We start from the raw sequence: 20048 nt of genomic DNA, 5'->3' as shown, positions 1-20048 counted from the left end.
TAACCCCACCACCATAATAATAATTCGTTGGTATCATGGATAGTGGACCATGATAGCAACGAATTATTATTATTATTATTATTTTTCAATTTCAATAGCTATTTGTAATTTCACAGCAGCTTTCCTATATTTCATTGGTAAGTCTCTGCCAATGCTCAAACTTCATGCGATACTTAAAACTATTGTTTTAAAGTTTACCTGTAGGAGTTTATAACAATTATAATTTCTTTTCAATAAAAATATAATGGATGTTTATCCATACTCGTTTATATCTGTACCAAGATATTTAACAATGTAAGTCAGTATAATTCAAACTCAGTATCAGCACAATAGGTAGTAGCTATGGTTCTATATTGAAAAGGAAATTTAAATTTGCATATACTAATTAATAATGTTTATGTTCAAACAATAATAAATACCTTTATAATTATTAAATTGATAAAAGAAAACTAGAAACAACAAAATTACAAGAGCATTTATAACATATCAATGCTATACTTGAGAAGAAAATATCTCTTTGTTATCTCCTTCCGGGATAAAGCAAGTCTTTGTATTCACAATTCTGAGCTTCAGTTTTCAAGATTCATCATCTGACCAAACCACATCCAAACGTAGAACATATAAGTGTCACTCTATGCAACCTTCCTCCAAGCACTCATTTGAGGAACTGTAACATTTACAAGCATGCTCGTTAAGCAAGATGAAAACAGATACCTATCCACTGCTTCAAAATCAACATGGCATCTTTTATACATATCAGTGTCATTCCATAACTTTCGAATCTTTATAAGATTATATCATGATCAAAGTTCATTCAAGTCATAAAAGGCTTCTATATAACTTAAACATTCAAGTTATTATAACGTTGCCAAGTTTAATCTTTAAAAGCAACAATTATTATACAAATATATCACCATCCCATATTGATATATCTGTCCTTATCTTTGCTCCATCCTCCGCTCTTTCAAAGTCACAGACAACTAGTATTAGAGCAACTAGTTCAAGCCAGATTTTTTAGTATGTGTTATCTTCAATTGTTTTTGTTTTATATTTTTGTCCATAAGTGCTTAACAGCTTGAATGTTTGTGTTGTAAATGTACATATTTGCTCTGTTACAGCTATTTTACTATGTATATTACAATATACTTATCTAATGATTATAATTACCATTTTTTGAATGTTGATACAAAATACCAAGTATGACATCATATTATACATTGAACAATTTTAAAGAGTTGACCTTTGTATATAAACCTTGATGCCAATGCAAATGTACACAATTTCAATAAATTTAATTATAAATTTGAATGTATCATATCTTTCTTGTCTGAAAGAACACATATGATTGAAGATATTTGTTTTTCATATTGCCAGTCAAAAATAACTGTTATGACTAAATTGTTATAAATATTGCACAAATGTGGAACTTTGAACTTAGCCTAACCTTTTTCAAATGTTGTTATGACAATGTATTATTTTTATTGTCATACTGGCGCTCAACAAGGGACGGATCCACAACAACAGATCTGAGCACTACTGAGACTTTTAACATATACAAATTAATATAATGCCTCTATATTTACAAACTGTTTTCATGTTTAGCATTATAATCAACTGAGTATAACTGAATATTTTTTTTTAATGAGTATAACTGAATATTTGTTTTCCAACAATAGAACAAGAACATGTTCATCATGAATCAATACAGTGCAACTACACATAGTGAGTTTTTAGTACATAATAATGTTGAAAAACAAACAAAAAAAATCAAGTTCTACATAACAACAATTATCTAATGAAGTTCCATATGAACCATTTTTACATAAAACAATGTAACTACATAACATTTTTATTTATTATCAACCAATGAAGCACCATTAAGAACTTCATTCTTAATCTGAGAGCATAATTTCTATATTAATCTTTATTTAGCCAAAAATATATTAATTATAATTTTCTATATGTAGAGTAAGTTACCTATGATCCAACTAAGTTTCCCATTGGGAATTCATCCATTTATCTAGTAACATCCTCTAACAAGACAAGAATCTAAGTCCCTGCATCAAAAGCAAACATCCTCAGATTTATGGAGTGTCGAAACTAAGATTTCTTACATCACAAATCAATTCATGCAAGAAATGTATAAATTATGATGTGCGCACAAAAATTATAAATCATAAATAACTGTTGTTCCTGAACTCACAGTGTCACGTCACGAATTTTCTATTCTGCCCTTTGTGAACACATTTTGGAGCCATATTGCATTCTAGCATTTTAAAGGAACCTACTACTTGACTTAAGCTTAGATCAAAACGTCTTTGCTTCTTGTCAAGTTTATTTCTATTTGAGCCTACAATTCAACTCTTGGAATCTCAGAGCTCTATAAAATGTTTTTAAGCCACAGCTAAATCTTAGCATTAAAATCTATTATGCACATGCTATCACATTATATTATACATTTTTTGCACTCCAAAATACACATAACAAAGAATATTTGTTATATTGAATTTTTCCACAGCTAATCACAACTAAGGATCAAGATATATGAATGAGGACCAATGTCGGATTACGAAGATCAACTTAAGGCAAACTCTACAGATGAATACTTCATACCTGAACTAATGTTTCAGACTCAAGGAAAGAAGCACGAAAAATGAAAAAATTTTGACATTGACATCTGACAAATGAAAAATTATGCATAAAGTACTGTGACTCACAGTAACACCCTTAAGCAACAGTCTAAGCAAAGAACTCAACCAACCAACCCCCATGGGTATGGTTGTGAAACAAAGCAGTATTTTTTGTTCTTCAAACCAACAAAATAAACAACATGTTATCAGTTAAGAAATCATTATCATGTTTTGCAATGATGAAGAAAATATTACATTATACATTTGTGAAGTATGAACATATATATTGGATATATAATCTCAGATGTATAACACTGTCAAACATATACATGTGTATATTTAAAAGAATTTACAAACATGAATCAATTTTTGATTATTATCAGAATTGCTTTGAGTTTGCAATTGAGAAAATACTATCTGAAATTGTCAAATAATTAATCAATCTGTGTCTACTCTTAATATAGATCACACTTATAGAGAATTACATCACACTGACACTACCTTGTGAAAGCTCATTATTATAATATCTTCAAGTGCAAAGATATTATATGATCATGTCAAAGTCCTTTAATATGCTGTCAAAATAAATCACAAATTAACTTTGTTATTCATTTAGAATAAAACAACTAAAATATACCTCATACCAACAAAATGTCATCCTAGTCTGTATAAATATTTTATCAATCCTAGCAAGTGCATTGATAAAATAACATATCCCTGGGGCTTAATTGACTAAAACCTTTTTAACGTAGTCATGTGTGATTTCAGAAGTCATCAAAAATACATCTAACATAGTTTTAATCGAAAACATGGTAAGAATGGTTATCTCAAAAGATACTTGATATTTACGATCATTATCAATATAAGACACGTGGCTCAGAGTAATCACTTATGTAATTAAGTACATTTATATTATAACATAAATGGAACATTACATTCCCTGAAAAAACTAGTATAACTGGTCTTAATATGTATCTTTCCTTCATAAATTTATACCCCTAAGATGTGGAAATAGTCAACCTTCAATCATCATATATATATACAGCAGCATCATCGTGTGGCTTAGCTTGATAAGTGTACTTGAAATCGTAAATACCTAACCTATCAGCACTACACGATTACTATTGGAAGAATCCAAACTTGATAAAGCACCAAAGATACATGTGCATCATATAAAGAAATATATATATATTCATGTGATAAATATTTCTACATTAAGTGTCACAATAGGACTTACTATTGCCTTTACGTGAACACTTCACAATGCTTTCATGCAACTGTAGCATGGAATTATGAGTGACGAGCTTGGATCATCTAGTGGATGTCTCTGCTACATGTCAACTTCATAAAATATACGAGGAAACAATTCATCTTCAGGAATTATTGACTTAACAATTCCCTAATAGCAAATAAAATAATTCTCGTATATAATAATTTTAAATGCACTTACATTCTTGGTACACTACCACTGCTTAACTAACCTCTTGGGTAATATCTTTCACCAGCTATTCAAGTTTGTTACATAGATGAACTATTAAAGTGTTTTAAAATTTGCTTTTGTTGTGCATAATAATGCCAAGTTTCCCACAAACGTGCGGAGTTATATTTAAGTCTAATAAACTTAAATATAGTGATCATGCAACTGAACTGTACATAAAATAAATCACAAACTTGTACTTCAAAATATTATATTGCATTTTTGTCCATCAAGATGAACAGTAGTACTGTGGACAAATATACCTCCCTAGACCAACAGTCTAGAAGATACTCCCAACCAACCACCCTTTTAAGTTGATGTGTTAAGCAGTTACTACATCTATGTAAGATATAGCAGCTAAAGAAACATCAACTTGCACTTGTCTAACTTGAGCAAGAAACTTCTGCACATGATCACTAATTTTACATTACAAAATAAATAAATAAATATCATGTATATGCCTACTTAAATATTTAATTTGATTCCTAAATTTAATTTTGTTATTGGCTTTGGAGTCTCCAATTAGAAGCTGAACTCCGAGTATAAGCAGAGTTTCTATAAGTTTTGCTACGGCCACCATCACTAGTTTTGCTACGGCCACCATCACTATCTGATCGGTAATATTCTATTTTATCATAACCAGGACCATTGTTATTGCTCTCTCTGCATACTGTGGTTTGCACCCTTGTATCACATGATTGTTTATCATGCTGCTGTTGAACTCTATTACCAACATCAGAAGATGATTGTTTGTTATTATTTTTATTAAAAGTCCTAGAATTTCTATAGGATTTACTAGAATACCTATCCTTATTTCTATTTTGATCATTAGCACATGAAACATTTGCTACTCTAGCCTTATTCTTTGGATTATAATTATTTCTGTTCATGTCATTGAACCGTGCAGGATTATTTCTTAAAGATTGAAAATTTTCAATTACTTGCAAAGTTTGGTGCAATGTACGTACGTTATTAATCACCATGTGTTCACTAATCCTGTGTGGTAATAATGAGGCTAATTGTGCTATCAAATGAGGTTCTTCAGCATGAGGCTGAGGAGACTTCAAAATTTTGTAGTTCTTATTCGCATATTGTAACAGGCTTACATTACTCTCTTTTGTAAAAGGAGAATTCAAAGTTTGAGTCAACTTTACTGATTTCCAGCGGTCATTCTGATAATGTGCCAAAAAAGCCTCTTTAAATTCAGAATAAGTGGTAAACTGATTCTTTACTTCTAAGTACCAAGTTCTAGCACAATCAGTTAGAAGTTTTGGTATGTACTTCAAGAATTGACTTTCTTTGATGTCATAAATATCTAGGTTTTCCTCTACTTTTTCTAAGAATTCCGATGGTGCAAACTCTAAAGATATCCCATCAAAATGAGGGAAATGCCTCAAGTCCTGTGGTTTAATGAGAACTTTAATTTGACTCTTATTACAATTAGTCAATGGAACATCTACTGAATGACTGACATTATTCATATGACCAGCATCATGTTGTGCATATGAAATTTTGTCATCAACATTATTATTAGCAACTGATTTGTTCTTCCTCAATTTTCGACGCTTAGATGCTAATCTTGTATTTCGGTATGGACCACTAAGCATACTTACTCTATCATGATCTGAATCTGTACTATTATACATCTCAGATTCAGTATTCACTCCTATATTATGTCTAACAAGACTACTTTTTGGTGAACCATGACAAACTTCATCTTTATTCCCAACTGTATGTTGTCTCTGATTTACAGTGTGAGAACTCATTCGAGGTGTAAAGTCACTCTGTGCTTTAGCTGTATTTTTAACTGCTATTATATCATGAGTTGATAATGGTGTTAATGCATTATTAACTACACTCATGATATTGGTTTCTATTTGTAGAAGTGCATTCTTAACATCTAATTCCAAAGAAGAGTTGATATTGCCTTTATTATTTACATCATGCAACTTATGCAATTCATCATCTCTATAATACTTGTGCCTTGTACTAATATCCACCGACTTATCACTATCAACATCACTCCTAATTGCATCATTCTCTGGAACGCGAGTGATAATAATATGCCTTGCACTGCTAGACATAACTTCTTTATCAACCTCATCATGTTGTATGCCAATAGATTTGACATCAACCTGTGGTTCAGTTGAATTAGCATACTTGGTTTCACTTCGTAACTTAATTAGATCATTACTTAATGTACCAAGTGATACACTACACTGAGCACAAACCTCAAGACATTGATCCAGTTGAGAAGTAAACTGTTTGGATAAATTACTAACTGTATCGTCTAATTTTTTATCCATATCCGCAGCAAGATAAACTAGCTCATCATTCATCCTTTGATCCAGTAATTGAACTTTCTTTTCTAACTTTTCTGTTCTATCTAAGCATTCCTTACGGAACTGTGAAATATCTACCTTAATTTCTCTAAGTTCCTTACTTTGAGCTTTACTGGCTTCAATGCTTTCTTTCATCTGACTCTGCACAGCACAGATACCTTCTTTCATTTCACCTTGCACTGCAGAGATACCTTCTTTCATTTCACTTTGCACTGCAGAGATACCTTCTTTCATTTCTCCCTGCTGCGATTTGAGCATCATCACAATGTCAGCCAATGTGATCTCCTTCTCCATAATGTTAGGTATTGAAACTAATATCAGAAACAGGAATATTCACAACTCAATAACTTATTCTTTCCTATCCAATAATTGTACCATTTGAGTCCTCATAATCTAAGTTTAACAATGTAAGTCAGTATAATTCAAACTCAGTATCAGCACAATAGGTAGTAGCTATGGTTCTATATTGAAAAGGAAATTTAAATTTGCATATACTAATTAATAATGTTTATGTTCAAACAATAATAAATACCTTTATAATTATTAAATTGATAAAAGAAAACTAGAAACAACAAAATTACAAGAGCATTTATAACATATCAATGCTATACTTGAGAAGAAAATATCTCTTTGTTATCTCCTTCCGGGATAAAGCAAGTCTTTGTATTCACAATTCTGAGCTTCAGTTTTCAAGATTCATCATCTGACCAAACCACATCCAAACGTAGAACATATAAGTGTCACTCTATGCAACCTTCCTCCAAGCACTCATTTGAGGAACTGTAACATTTACAAGCATGCTCGTTAAGCAAGATGAAAACAGATACCTATCCACTGCTTCAAAATCAACATGGCATCTTTTATACATATCAGTGTCATTCCATAACTTTCGAATCTTTATAAGATTATATCATGATCAAAGTTCATTCAAGTCATAAAAGGCTTCTATATAACTTAAACATTCAAGTTATTATAACGTTGCCAAGTTTAATCTTTAAAAGCAACAATTATTATACAAATATATCACCATCCCATATTGATATATCTGTCCTTATCTTTGCTCCATCCTCCGCTCTTTCAAAGTCACAGACAACTAGTATTAGAGCAACTAGTTCAAGCCAGATTTTTTAGTATGTGTTATCTTCAATTGTTTTTGTTTTATATTTTTGTCCATAAGTGCTTAACAGCTTGAATGTTTGTGTTGTAAATGTACATATTTGCTCTGTTACAGCTATTTTACTATGTATATTACAATATACTTATCTAATGATTATAATTACCATTTTTTGAATGTTGATACAAAATACCAAGTATGACATCATATTATACATTGAACAATTTTAAAGAGTTGACCTTTGTATATAAACCTTGATGCCAATGCAAATGTACACAATTTCAATAAATTTAATTATAAATTTGAATGTATCATATCTTTCTTGTCTGAAAGAACACATATGATTGAAGATATTTGTTTTTCATATTGCCAGTCAAAAATAACTGTTATGACTAAATTGTTATAAATATTGCACAAATGTGGAACTTTGAACTTAGCCTAACCTTTTTCAAATGTTGTTATGACAATGTATTATTTTTATTGTCATAGATAAATATTATTTTCTATTAGCAGTGTCTTCGTCTTCTTTCTTTTTGACTCGTCTATATTACCTAAAGGTTTAAGCAACACATTTAAAATGTCGATGTAAGTGTCAATCTGCTCATTTTGGTGATATAGTGTTTGAAAACAAAACCTTCGCCATGCAACTGCAAGGCTTCGGGTGCGCGACAACTTTTTGCAATGGAGTTGTTGAGGAAGTTTGCGGCCTTAATTTTTGGAGAAATGGATTGGAAAGGAAAGATATTAGGCTTTGCATCGAATATCTTGGGAATTACTATAACAATGCAAACACTGCTTACATTATATCTTAAATACTGCTTACTTTTCTCCAATACAAAAGCTAAAGGAAATGAAAAATAAAATACTTGGGAATAGCAAAAAAAAAAAATCGTGCCTCCGGCGCTATCAGCATATTTAACAGTTGCTGCCATCTGTTGAGTTTCTTTCGGAAGGAGCACGTGCTCCGATTTCCAGTTTCCCCCCTTGGTTTCTATCGGCTTCTTCGGTGGAGTAGGAAGAACACAGGAAGAATACAGCAGAGGGAGTTCATAGCGTCAGATGTGCCCCGGGCTCTCGCTGCCTGATCTGGTGAGTTTTTCTTGTCAACAGTCGGAGGAAATTGGTAAATTTGAAGCATTGTGAAGACTTTATGAACGAAAAAAGCTGCTTTGTAAAATAAGTACAAATGTAGTGTTTTATAAAGTAGAGAAGAAAACAAATTGGGGGTTTTCAGTTTTCAGTTGGCGGTTCTTGTGCTCCGTGAACCCCCTTCAGGCGACGCCTCTGCTATTTACAGTCCTTACCTAACTATTTGCATCTCCAGGTCCAGAAAGATACCTCATTAAACGGCTGAAGTCTCAATCATGTATAACGTTAGCAGATAAACGTTGCCCACATCAGGTAGTTACAGTTTGTAGCCAGTTAATAGCATCAGAACCAAATGCAAGATATGAAGTTATAAATCACAGAATAAAATTTCGATTTCTTCAGAGTTGAAGCAGCCACAATTGATGTAAGCTCTCCACGAAGCATTTTTTTCCAAATGAGGCACGTCTTTTAGGCTTCTAGCTGCTGCTCCTTGGCGAATAAGTCCAAATCTTGTCTATTTAAATTCGGTTGTAATAAAATTAAGCCTCGTTTCCATATTAAAAACACTAAGTTTGTATCAGGGTTGAAACGTTACATGTTAAGTATTTTTATATCTTAATAAATTGCCTTGGTCGGCAACTTAGTTCTTTTTGAATTCGGGTTTCCCAGGATTAACTTTTCAGCTGAGGTTTCTAATTCACACAATTGTACAATTGTTCATCGAATTTTGCAGTAATCTCATTGCCAGCTGCGTGGATCTTCTTGGTCAGGTCACATTCCAAACTCCAGTCCAAATCTACTCTCCTGATTTTCCTCAGGCAGGAAGAGGTTTTCTCGCACATCTTCCTGTGCAAAGATTCCTCTAATTTTGTACTTACTTTGTTTAATTTCCACTTGAGGAAACGCTCTTTGCATTTTGAAACAGTGTATTTAGGTTCTGTATAGACTGCTCCACTTCTTCTTCAGATCTTCGGCACATCTGGCGCATCACCCACTTTCCATTTTTCCATGTACAGTAGATCTCTCCTTCCCACTTTCCTCTCCCCTCTAATGACCCAATTTCCACACATGTAGTGGTGGTTCTGATGATGTGCCCAAGATGGTACCTCCTTCGTCCCTGGAGCAAGGCAGTATCTCTGCGTGTAGTTCTTCTGTGACAGATGGTGTTAATCCTTTCAAATATTCCACTGACACCATCTCCAGTGCTAGTTGGTCAGCTTCCTGCACATTTTGCAACATTGACATCCCATTAATCTTGAAATATCGCACAAAATCCCAGTGATTTAACTTCAATCAACTGCGCACGGACATGTACAGGCTTCGATGCAATGAGTTTCAACAATCGCAACCCGGACTATGCTTTCAACAATTGAAACTTGGAGCAGTTAAATGTATTGTTATATGGGCCATTCGTTATATCCGGCATATCTTAATACAAATTACATCACATCTATGAACTGGGAGAAATACTATTCGATGGATTTATGGCTTCAACTGTAATTTTTACATGTCACTAAGGGTCGAAATTTACAATATGATCATTTTACTGCTAGTGTTACTTTTAGCTACATTTTATTCGAGAAATGGTAAGTTTCCAAATTAATATATTGTTTATTTCAGTATATCTACACAAGAGCCAGAAATCAACCAAAGAGAACAAACTGTATATATTATTTTCTGTTGTCGCAATATTGAGATACGAGCTTTCTATGCCACAGTCTCTGAACTAGCCACTTGATCATGGCCATACCGTACATAAGGGGAGGATTGATGGACTTAAGATCTCCAGCCAACCTCCCTTGCAGAATGGTTAGCACACCATGCTACAATGCTGAGTCCCAGGTTCAAGTCCTGACCTAGGTATGGGTGTTCTTCGTGAGTCTCTCTTCATCAATTCATGCCTCATCCTCAATTTCATTAGTTATATACAGACTCCTCATGTCATAGACGTCAGCAGGGTTTTTCCAGGGAGGGTCAAGCAAGGTATTTTGTTCCAGTGGTGAAGCAAACGATGCCTATTTTCCTCTATACCAGTGGTGAAGCAAACAACGCCTATTTTCCTCTATAATGGCATTCACTCCTTCCTTTTCAAGTTATCATGTTCCTCCATGTAGAGGTAAGGTAAAGTTCCCCATGTGCCATGAAGGCACATTTAGGGGATGTAGGAGGTAGGGCCCCACACATTTTCGATCTCTGCCATTTTGGAGGTAATGTGATATGATCAGCAACATGGTCCAGGCATGTTTACCCTCCAGGGTTGCCCCCAGGTACCCACTGATTTGAGGCTGGGCGAGACCAGAGCCACTTTATAGGACGCGTGTGGAAAAATTCCAACCTTAGATCACCTATACCAGGAGTTAAACCCAGGTCTCCCGCATGGCAGTCAGACCACCACATATAATTTCAGATTGACATCCATTTTCAAGGAGGGCCTCACCCCGTAATAGCACCATGGTCATAGGGTGGATTTGTGGATTTTTTTTTGTAGTTCCTGTACGTTTGTAATTAATTAGTCAAAATATTGCCTGCTACTTTTGTTTGTTTACTCAGACAGAAAGCCATGAACTTTTTGAACAACATTAACTTTTAGAGAATTTCCTTTAGGTTTCAAATATATATTCACCTTGTAGTCAAGGAATCCCAGGTTCGATACCTGGTGGAGACACACAATGGTTCAGACCCCACTTTAAACTGCAGGTCCAGTCCTGTTAGCTTATTTGTGCATAGAGTGGACGAATTTATAATACTGACTTTTTTTATAGTTTTTCTGTTGCATGGTGAAAAAATACAATTTTTGTTTGAGAAGATATTTTCATTCAACTGTTCCAGTTTTACTGTATTTATGTTGTTTGTCTGACAATAGTTTTGAATTACCCTGTATTTACACAACTTCCATGGAATGAAAGAAAAGGTAACAAAAACACTGCCATATATCAGCGCAACATAATTAAACTTTATTGGTACAATCATTCAACCATCATCTCAAAATACACATGCACTCATTATGTACAAAAGTGTGCATATGTACAAATAAATAAATAGTGACCTTTGTTGGGTTTGTACACCATTAGAAAACAACAATATTTAACTATCCCAAGCAGGAAATATATTTGTATTATAGCAACTCCCTCATTCCAAGAATAATGTCCATACACTAGGCAAAAGGTCAATTGACTTCACACACACACACACACACACTCCCTGCAACAGCATTAAAACACAATGCAATGAAATACACTAATACAAAATGTTAGGTTTTAACAAAAATTATACTGTTTTGTACCATTGAAAGCTTCAACACTGTTAAGATTTTTCAATTTTCAACAATTTTCACTGTATCAAGACATTTAAAAAAAAAAAAAAACGTGGTTCATGTAAAACATGATGCATAGAGAAGGGAAATATATAAACAGCAATATTCTTTAAAACCCAAATGAACAAAACTGATCCCAGATACAACAAACATTTATTGCTTTTGCACAATTATAAATTTCCCCTACAATAAGTATATGAACTTTGCAATGGCACATCTTTAAATTGACACATTTAATTAAACATATATTCTGATTCTAGTAACAAAAGAGTTTTATTGTATAATAGAACATGGTGCTGTTGCAAAATATATGTATACACACACAAATCTTTTCTGCATGAAAAAATTCAGGATGAGTACTCTTGTGATCAATGTAAAATTATTCAAATATAATTCTTCATTTACAAGGAAAATTTTCTACTAATTCATTGAAAAATAACATTTATTATCTATAAAAATGTATAAACAATTTACACTAAATATTTATGAATAGTTCCTTAAACATATCACTAAGTATATGAATTCATTTATGGACAACCTCCCTTCAAGATATAGACAACAAACATTCAATTAATATAAAAGTAAAAATGATGATGGATGACTTTTCAACTTTGGCCGTGTCCGAATTGGCAAGCGTTCTGTCCCATTCTCTCCCGTTGCTTTCGTGTGCCATTGAAATCATCCAAATCTGCATGTCCTCTTGCAGTACAGTTTCCACTTATCCAGTCAGGTGTTAGCTTGAACGTCACCCGCCGCCTTGTGTGACACGAGCGCACAGTACGGAAGCAGAAGGCAAACACCAAACAAAGATCACAATGATTTCCACCTATTTACTGCTCATATTAAGGATGTGTCATGCGATTTCTTCTCTTACAATTTTTCTACGTACAGTGGTATGTCCAAGTAGAACTAAGTTTTACATAATCTATTCAGTCAACGTTCACTCTGCATAGTGAAAGTGGCAATATGGCTGCCAAGCGCAGAGCCGCCAATTTGGATAACTGAGGAAGGCAGATTCCGCATGTGGAACGGTGCTCTAGGGGACATCTGCTGCAGATTCGGATGCGGCCTTGGTCTCCCATAACACCTTGACATACAAAATTAAGCAATCCTCTCAACCAAGTCATCTTACACTAAAAAAAAAAGTTTCCCCGTTTCAAAGTTTTAAAATGTGATTATGTTTCCCCTTCAAGGTTAAAATTAATTGGTTACCCCTGAGACATCAGGTTTCATTAAGGAAAGCGTAAATTGAAATCTTCCCTTTCTTGACATCTAAAATAAAAGTGACCATTTCATGTCTAAAAATACGACAGTGATAGTAAATAAAGAGAAAGAGGGCACAAAAGTGCATTTTTCAAGTCTAAAGAAAATCCACACCTAATTCTCAGTTGGCAGACACCAGACACTTTGCCAGTGAATAGCCATCTCAGTTTCACGGTGCAGTACTTCATTGTCTTGACACCTCACAATCAGATAGATCGGTTGTGATATTCTCATGCCAAAATAGATGATTATAGGTGAAACACGTGTTTTTTTTTCTTCTGAAAGCAATTACAAGGTGTGTCCAACTCATCCCCTCTATTCTCCTGATTTGGCACCTGCAGACTTATTTCAGTTTCCATTGATAAAAATCTACCCTGAAAGGATGTAGTTTCCAGACAATAGAAGATATGAAATAAAGTTCACTGTGGGACCTGCTTACATTCCAACAATGGAACAAACGCAGGAAAATTTGAGGAGGGAACTACTTTCAAGTGGATGAATCTGACTAGCCTTATAACAAGAAAATAAAATAATTTTGAAAACGTTCAGTTTCTTTCTTGACAAACCTTGTATAAAGTATAAACCCCTTTTCAGTTACACAATTATTTCCCTGTACTAAATGTTTTCCAGGACTGCAAACCCACTTTTGAACAATGAACTGAATGTCCAGGTGAAATTTCAATCTAGTTCACAAATGCTTGTATTTCATTACTGTTGTTGCTAACCTCCTCAATTCCACCTCTCAATGCTATTTACTACTATTTTCAAGAAGTGTGTTATTCCTTTAAGATTATGAAATTTTCCATAAAGAAATTTTCGTCAATGCCTAAACACGTGCATTACAATGCCTTAGAAAAAAGTGGAGGTGTGACAATAATTACTGCAGATTTCTTAAAATGGAGCAAAAAAGATATTTCATGCAATTTCCTGTCACTACCACCAAGAAGACTACATATATAACAAAATCCTATTATACGAGGCATATATACACGTATCTTGAGCAACATATTTGGAAGTAACTCAAATTTTATAGAATTTGATCATTAAAATGAAAAAAAAAATCATGATTGGTTTAATGTTTTTTTAAAATGTGTCCACTTTTATTATCTAGACTAGACTATAGTTTCTTCATTTATACAAAAATATATCATCTCACCTAGCACATTGTCAACATGATTAATAAGAGAATGAAACTCCAACACATTTTTATTTGAGACATTAAAATAAATAGGCATTGTTGAGTTTCTCTCTTACTAGTTATATATTTTTGTGATTCAAATCTTTATACAAGATCTGGTATTATAGCTAGAACTGAAACTTGTACAAAAAGACTTGAAGAAAACATAACACTATCCAGATAACCTGGTGAGACCATATATGCTTATTGTGTCCAAAACTTGTCTTCTTATACTATTTTTGTTGGAAAAGCTCCAAGACTGAGTCAATGTTGGTTACATTGACTGTTTTGCTTTATTCAATGATGTGATCTACACCTAAGCATCCTTCAATCATGTGGATAATTAGTAACACAAATCCTTGAAACTTGTACAACACCCTAGGGAGACCAGGCTTTATTATGTCTGGAAATTTATAATTTAGAAAAATCAAATGCTCAATCTTTTATGGTTAATAACAACATTTACAGAAGTAACATAACTGTGATCTTAAATTGTCTTAGCACTGTGCTTAGGAAATATGTAATATATATAATATTTTTTTTAAAGGTTAAACTGAGTGGAAACAATAACATACTGGGAACAAAAACATTACAAATACATTACAGGAGGCACTGTACAGAAATATGTTCAAATACGAGAAAACAAATTCAACGAAGATACTTATATTGTTGACGTGTGTTCCAGTGAGTAATGAGCAACACTGGAACATATTTCTCTAGTAGTTTATGGTTGTTACAAGCTGTTGGGGAGTTGGTAGAAGAGAATATCACACCCAGAGAGAAGATGCTTGCATTGGTGTGCAGAAGAACTAAGGAACAAGGCAAGTTCTTCATGAATTGGATTCACTTTGAAGATACAGCAAGTTCAAGTAACGACCAGGTGGAAACTGCTCGACAGCTTCCAGATAAGAAAATGCAAGTGACATTTTAATTCTCTTTGGGAGTATGTAATGAATAATCCACAGTGAGAGAGACAGGCTGTGAACTTTGGGTACTCCCAAGCACAGGCATAGAACATTTGCATTGCCTGATGGAGAATCACCTGAGAATCACACACATAGTCTCTAGTTCCGGGTGTTGTTTGAACGTCGCCATTTATCAGTAATTGTTTTTTCAACACCCTCCCTTTATCTAGCTGAGTTTCTGACCATCCTCCATTGCCCCACGATTTTGTTTTCAGCGTGAGTCAGATATTCAAGCAACTATGAGGCGTTTGTGGAAGCCCTGGTCTATGAGTCTGTGCATGACTAACGGCGTAACACTGTAAACCCGGTCTGCCAATCCACAGGTAACTTAACAAGGGGTGGCTTTTTTGTAGTTGCTTATTTGTGAATTCGCAATTTTTATTAAACTGTGATCTTTGTGCAATAACTGAATAGTTGGTGTAATAAGATGGACGGAAAGAAAGAAGAATGGATAAGACAATGGAAATTCCGAGAGAAAGTTAACCAATAGATGGACAGTTTGATTCAGATGACTATTGTGACCAATCAGAGTAAAATTTGTAAGAGCGCCAAATAAAAATGAAAAAGACTTTCAATCATCAGCTATTTCATTTGCAAAACAAATGTTTTCCAAGGTTTTCCAATATTATGGAACGTTGGTATTTTCATTATGCAGAATATTACTTATATTGTCCTGTATAGTTATTTTATTAATAAGAATGCATATTACGTAGATTTATACAATCTCAATTGTTTGCAAATACAGATTCAATTGTAATAATTGATGGTTTGGCATTTTAGACCATTAATTGATTAAATTTTAAAAACCCGGTCTCTGGCATCGTGTACGACCAGCGATGTAACTTTTCTCACACGACCCATGAAAACCAGGAAAGGAAGCTTCTAAAAAAGCTTAGGCCGCAGTTGGTCTTCGTGAATCAAAAAAAAAACAAATCTGCTTTCAAAGAATGCTCAGATTGAACCGACGATTCTAGAACAGGGTCCAAGACACATCAGCAAAGGAGACATTCAAATTTCCATGTATTTCAACTTGATTCAAATCCATTGTAATAAAAGAGATTGTAAACTGAATGAAAAGAAGACTCCAAGTCACATTCCTCGGTTTGTTAAAAAGCCACCAAACTTTGCTACATTACACCACAAAGAATTTCACAGAATTGATTCCATAGATGATTATGTGAGGAAGCAGCAGGAACGAAAAGAGCAAATAAATTCATCTAAGAAAATAATCACCTTTAATGGCCTAACAAGCAATATGAGAATTGGTAACCGACAAAGTGTCAGAAAACCTGTGATGGCAACTGGAAGAATATGTTTTGTCCAAACTTTCACAGCAGCTTCAGGATTGAATTTCAATTTCAGCAAAACAACAAAAGAAAATAGGTCACCTTGTTTGTGTTACAATGGAAGCAGTGACTCTACTTTCAGAAGTCCACCGAGGGCAAATGAAAGCTACCGACAAAGAGAAGCTAAAAATATTATTCAGAAGGCTCCTGTCATGTCAGGAAGAGAGAAAATAAGCAACAAACAACAGGCCATTCTGAAAGGGGTTCAAATGAACAGAAGATGTGAACTGATGCAATGCAGGGAAGCAAGGAAGCATCAGATATAAATTCTAAAGAGTTTTTCTTAGCAATTTTTATGTAAAGTCTAATTTTCAGCCACTTCTTCAGTAATACTTTCTAAACACTGATGAATTGTATAAAAGAAAGGAAAAAGTAATTAGTGATAATAATTACTCACCAGTATTATTAACCATTAATATTAGCTTTCAATTTTTGTGTTTCAATAGCATGTTGGTATAATTTTTATACGGCAAAGAAGAGTTTTGTGCATTATACATAATATTTTCACCTGTTTTGTATTCCTTATATATGAAGAGTGACAGTTACAAGTAATGATCAAATTAAGTTATCTCTCAGTACCAATTTTGTAATTAAACACATCCATGTCCGATCCATGAACCTAGGAAGAAACCCCTTCAAAATTTGTGTTTTTATGCTTGTACCAACCATGAACTGCAAGAGAAATAATTCTACACTGCATCCAATACATGCATACAATAAAAAACACTGAGACTTTATGAAACAAAAATGAACAATGATGTACTGAATTCCAATAATTCTATTTTAATGGGACAAAATGCACAAAGAGGATTTGTAAAATATGAAGATGGTTCAAAATTGTCCAAAATGTGTCAACACTCATCAGTCATCCATGTAAATTACGCAGGACAAGTTTGATTCTTTTCATCGCATGAACAATGAGAAACAAAAATATTTCATCTCAAAATAACAACTTGATTCCACACCACAATCAAATTCATCCACAATTATGCATAATATTTGCATGATTCATTTTATGTATTTTATGAAAACCATTCCTACTATTATTAACAATATTTATACAATTAATCTGAAAATTATGCTAATTATTAGTAATAACTCTCTCATATCTTTCACACACAGAAGCACACATATGAAAAGCAAGAATAGCTGCTGAAAATACTTCCCCACTTTGCAATTGATATGCTGTGCTGATGCTAATATTTAATGTGTATTTAATAATTATATTACTAGCTTTTGCATCACCCCCACAACTACCTCATAATATATAGATATAATATCACATTGTGGGTGGTGCAACTGACATTTAACCTTTAGGAGATGGCTGGTCCACATGACAGCAATTAACGTCAATTTTCTGAAACCAGAAAGGATATTGAAGAATGTCTTTTTTGTTCATTTATATACATAAGAAGGCATGACATTCTAGAATTACTATTAAAGTCAAAGTTTGTTTAATTTTTGATGGAATGGCTAGGGCTTTGACACAAAGTACAATTTACACTGAAGAAGAAAAAAATATAATTTACTCAAGAAATCATTTTCGCTGTCCCCATGTGAACAGAAAAATTCCAAAATGTGGCACTGTCATGCACAGTCACGGATACTTCTGGGTTGTAATGACTCCATTAACTTCACATGTAATCGTTACAACCCAGAAGTGTCTGTGACTGTACCCGCAATAGAGTTAAGTATAGTTGAAAATTGTCTCATAATTTACCATACAAATAATTACAATGTACTATGCAATAGCAGAAAAGTAGTGTTGCCAACTATTTCCAAGTAGGTTATTGCTCTAGCAACAGGCTATGTACCATAGTTACTTGAATTTATGTACCACAAAAGATCCTATTTGAGAAAGAATTACTTGCTTGGATTTTTTAAATGTAAAAAAAAATATTAAAAAACTATAATTTCCTAAAAAAATGTATTATTTTAAAAACAGTAAAGAAAGTGTTGCAAATCCAGTATAAAATTTACTACATGAGAATAATGAGGATTGTCCTAATTTGGGGTTTTCAATATCTATATTTCCATAAACCCACACCATTTTTCCAAATTCTGTATGAAAGTATGTACAATTCTAGGTAACTGGTGCACCAGCACTTTGATCTTACTATTCCCACCCCCAACACTCCTTGAGTGTTATTTTTCTTCACACGATTTAATGATGAAAACTGCTAAATCACTAGAACATAGTTTTGAAAATTGTTGAATTTTATTTATCATAACACACATTTAATTTGTAACAAAAGTCTGTCACATGTTGACAATTGCATACTGTATGAAACTTATTTAATTTTACGATTCAAGTAGTCTCAAAAAGTGCATGAATTAATGTTGTTATTTTAGTGGTATCACAAAATATGAAGGTCCCTACCACAAACAATAATAAAAAAAGATGAAGAAATAACTGTACGCAAGGTAATCTCCTCATCTAAAGTATTAACAAGAGTATTCTACATTAATAAAATAATAATGAATTTCTATAGTGCACTGGAAAATATCTTCGCATAAGATAAACTCTGTTTAATGTTTCCATATACATACATACATGGCATCTAACATTGTGTGCGTCCACACATACAATCACACATGTAGCAATATTTTAATGAACAACTGTATTAAAATATCAGCTTTCCGTCTTCTCAAATGTACAGTTTTCACAACCTATCACCTAATAACTAGACAAAATTCTTCTAAAAACATACCAGCTTTGTATAAGAGAAAGAAAAATTCAACCGCACAAGTAAAAGATAATACAATTCTTCATTCTGCTACACTGAAGTGAATCATAAACATTTACAGAAAGGAATTTTCAGTCGTTTACTTAACAAGTACCTTCAAGGGCACAGATATCTTAAGACTCCTTGCGACTTCTTGATGCAGATGCTGATCTCCTACAGTGCCTTCACTTTTAACTGCTTCATTTTTGGAGCCTTCTTCTTCATTTGTCGTCTCATTTCTCTTTCCTCCCACTTGCGCTGTTTCTCTGGGTCATCCTCCTGCAATTATAATCATAATTTCTCTCTCAGCTCTTTAATTACTACCTTATTTTTAATTTTATTGTGGGGATATCATGTAAATGTTTCCACGGCAGATATTTTCAAACAAACCATTGGTGATTTGAAGTACATATAGGGTGTCTACAAATGATTGGAGTGGTTTCAAATATTATTTGTAACTATAGTATTAGATTTAATTCGAATGTGATGTTAGAGAACAAGTATCTCACAAAGTTTTGATTCCTGTTGCACTTCCATCACGATGTCCGCAAATTCTTAAACTACCATCAAACCAATGGATTGGTTGTTGTGGAAATTATGATCAAC

The 20048-nt window shown here is 33.4% G+C and overlaps 1 protein-coding gene across 4 annotated transcripts in view; it reads right to left on the bottom strand.

The window, feature by feature from the left end:
- Positions 1-11583: 11583 nt before the first annotated feature.
- Positions 11584-20048, bottom strand: part of LOC145996031 (PAT complex subunit CCDC47) — a 53477-nt gene continuing 45012 nt past the window's right edge. For all 4 annotated transcript variants that reach the window (XM_083132215.1, XM_083132214.1, XM_083132216.1 and 1 more), the window contains exon 10: positions 11584-19721. In XM_083132215.1, coding sequence (XP_082988341.1) covers positions 19617-19721 — 105 coding nt within the window. In that variant the 3' untranslated portion in view covers positions 11584-19616. The remainder of the gene's footprint in view (positions 19722-20048) is intronic.

The sequence above is a fragment of the Lepisma saccharinum genome, chromosome 12 (genome assembly GCF_977018435.1).
Source record: "Lepisma saccharinum chromosome 12, izLepSacc3.1, whole genome shotgun sequence".
NCBI classification, from domain to species: domain Eukaryota; kingdom Metazoa; phylum Arthropoda; class Insecta; order Zygentoma; family Lepismatidae; genus Lepisma; species Lepisma saccharinum.
The sequence above is the reverse complement of the archived record's forward strand: the minus strand, read 5'-3'. Positions and strand labels throughout refer to the sequence as shown.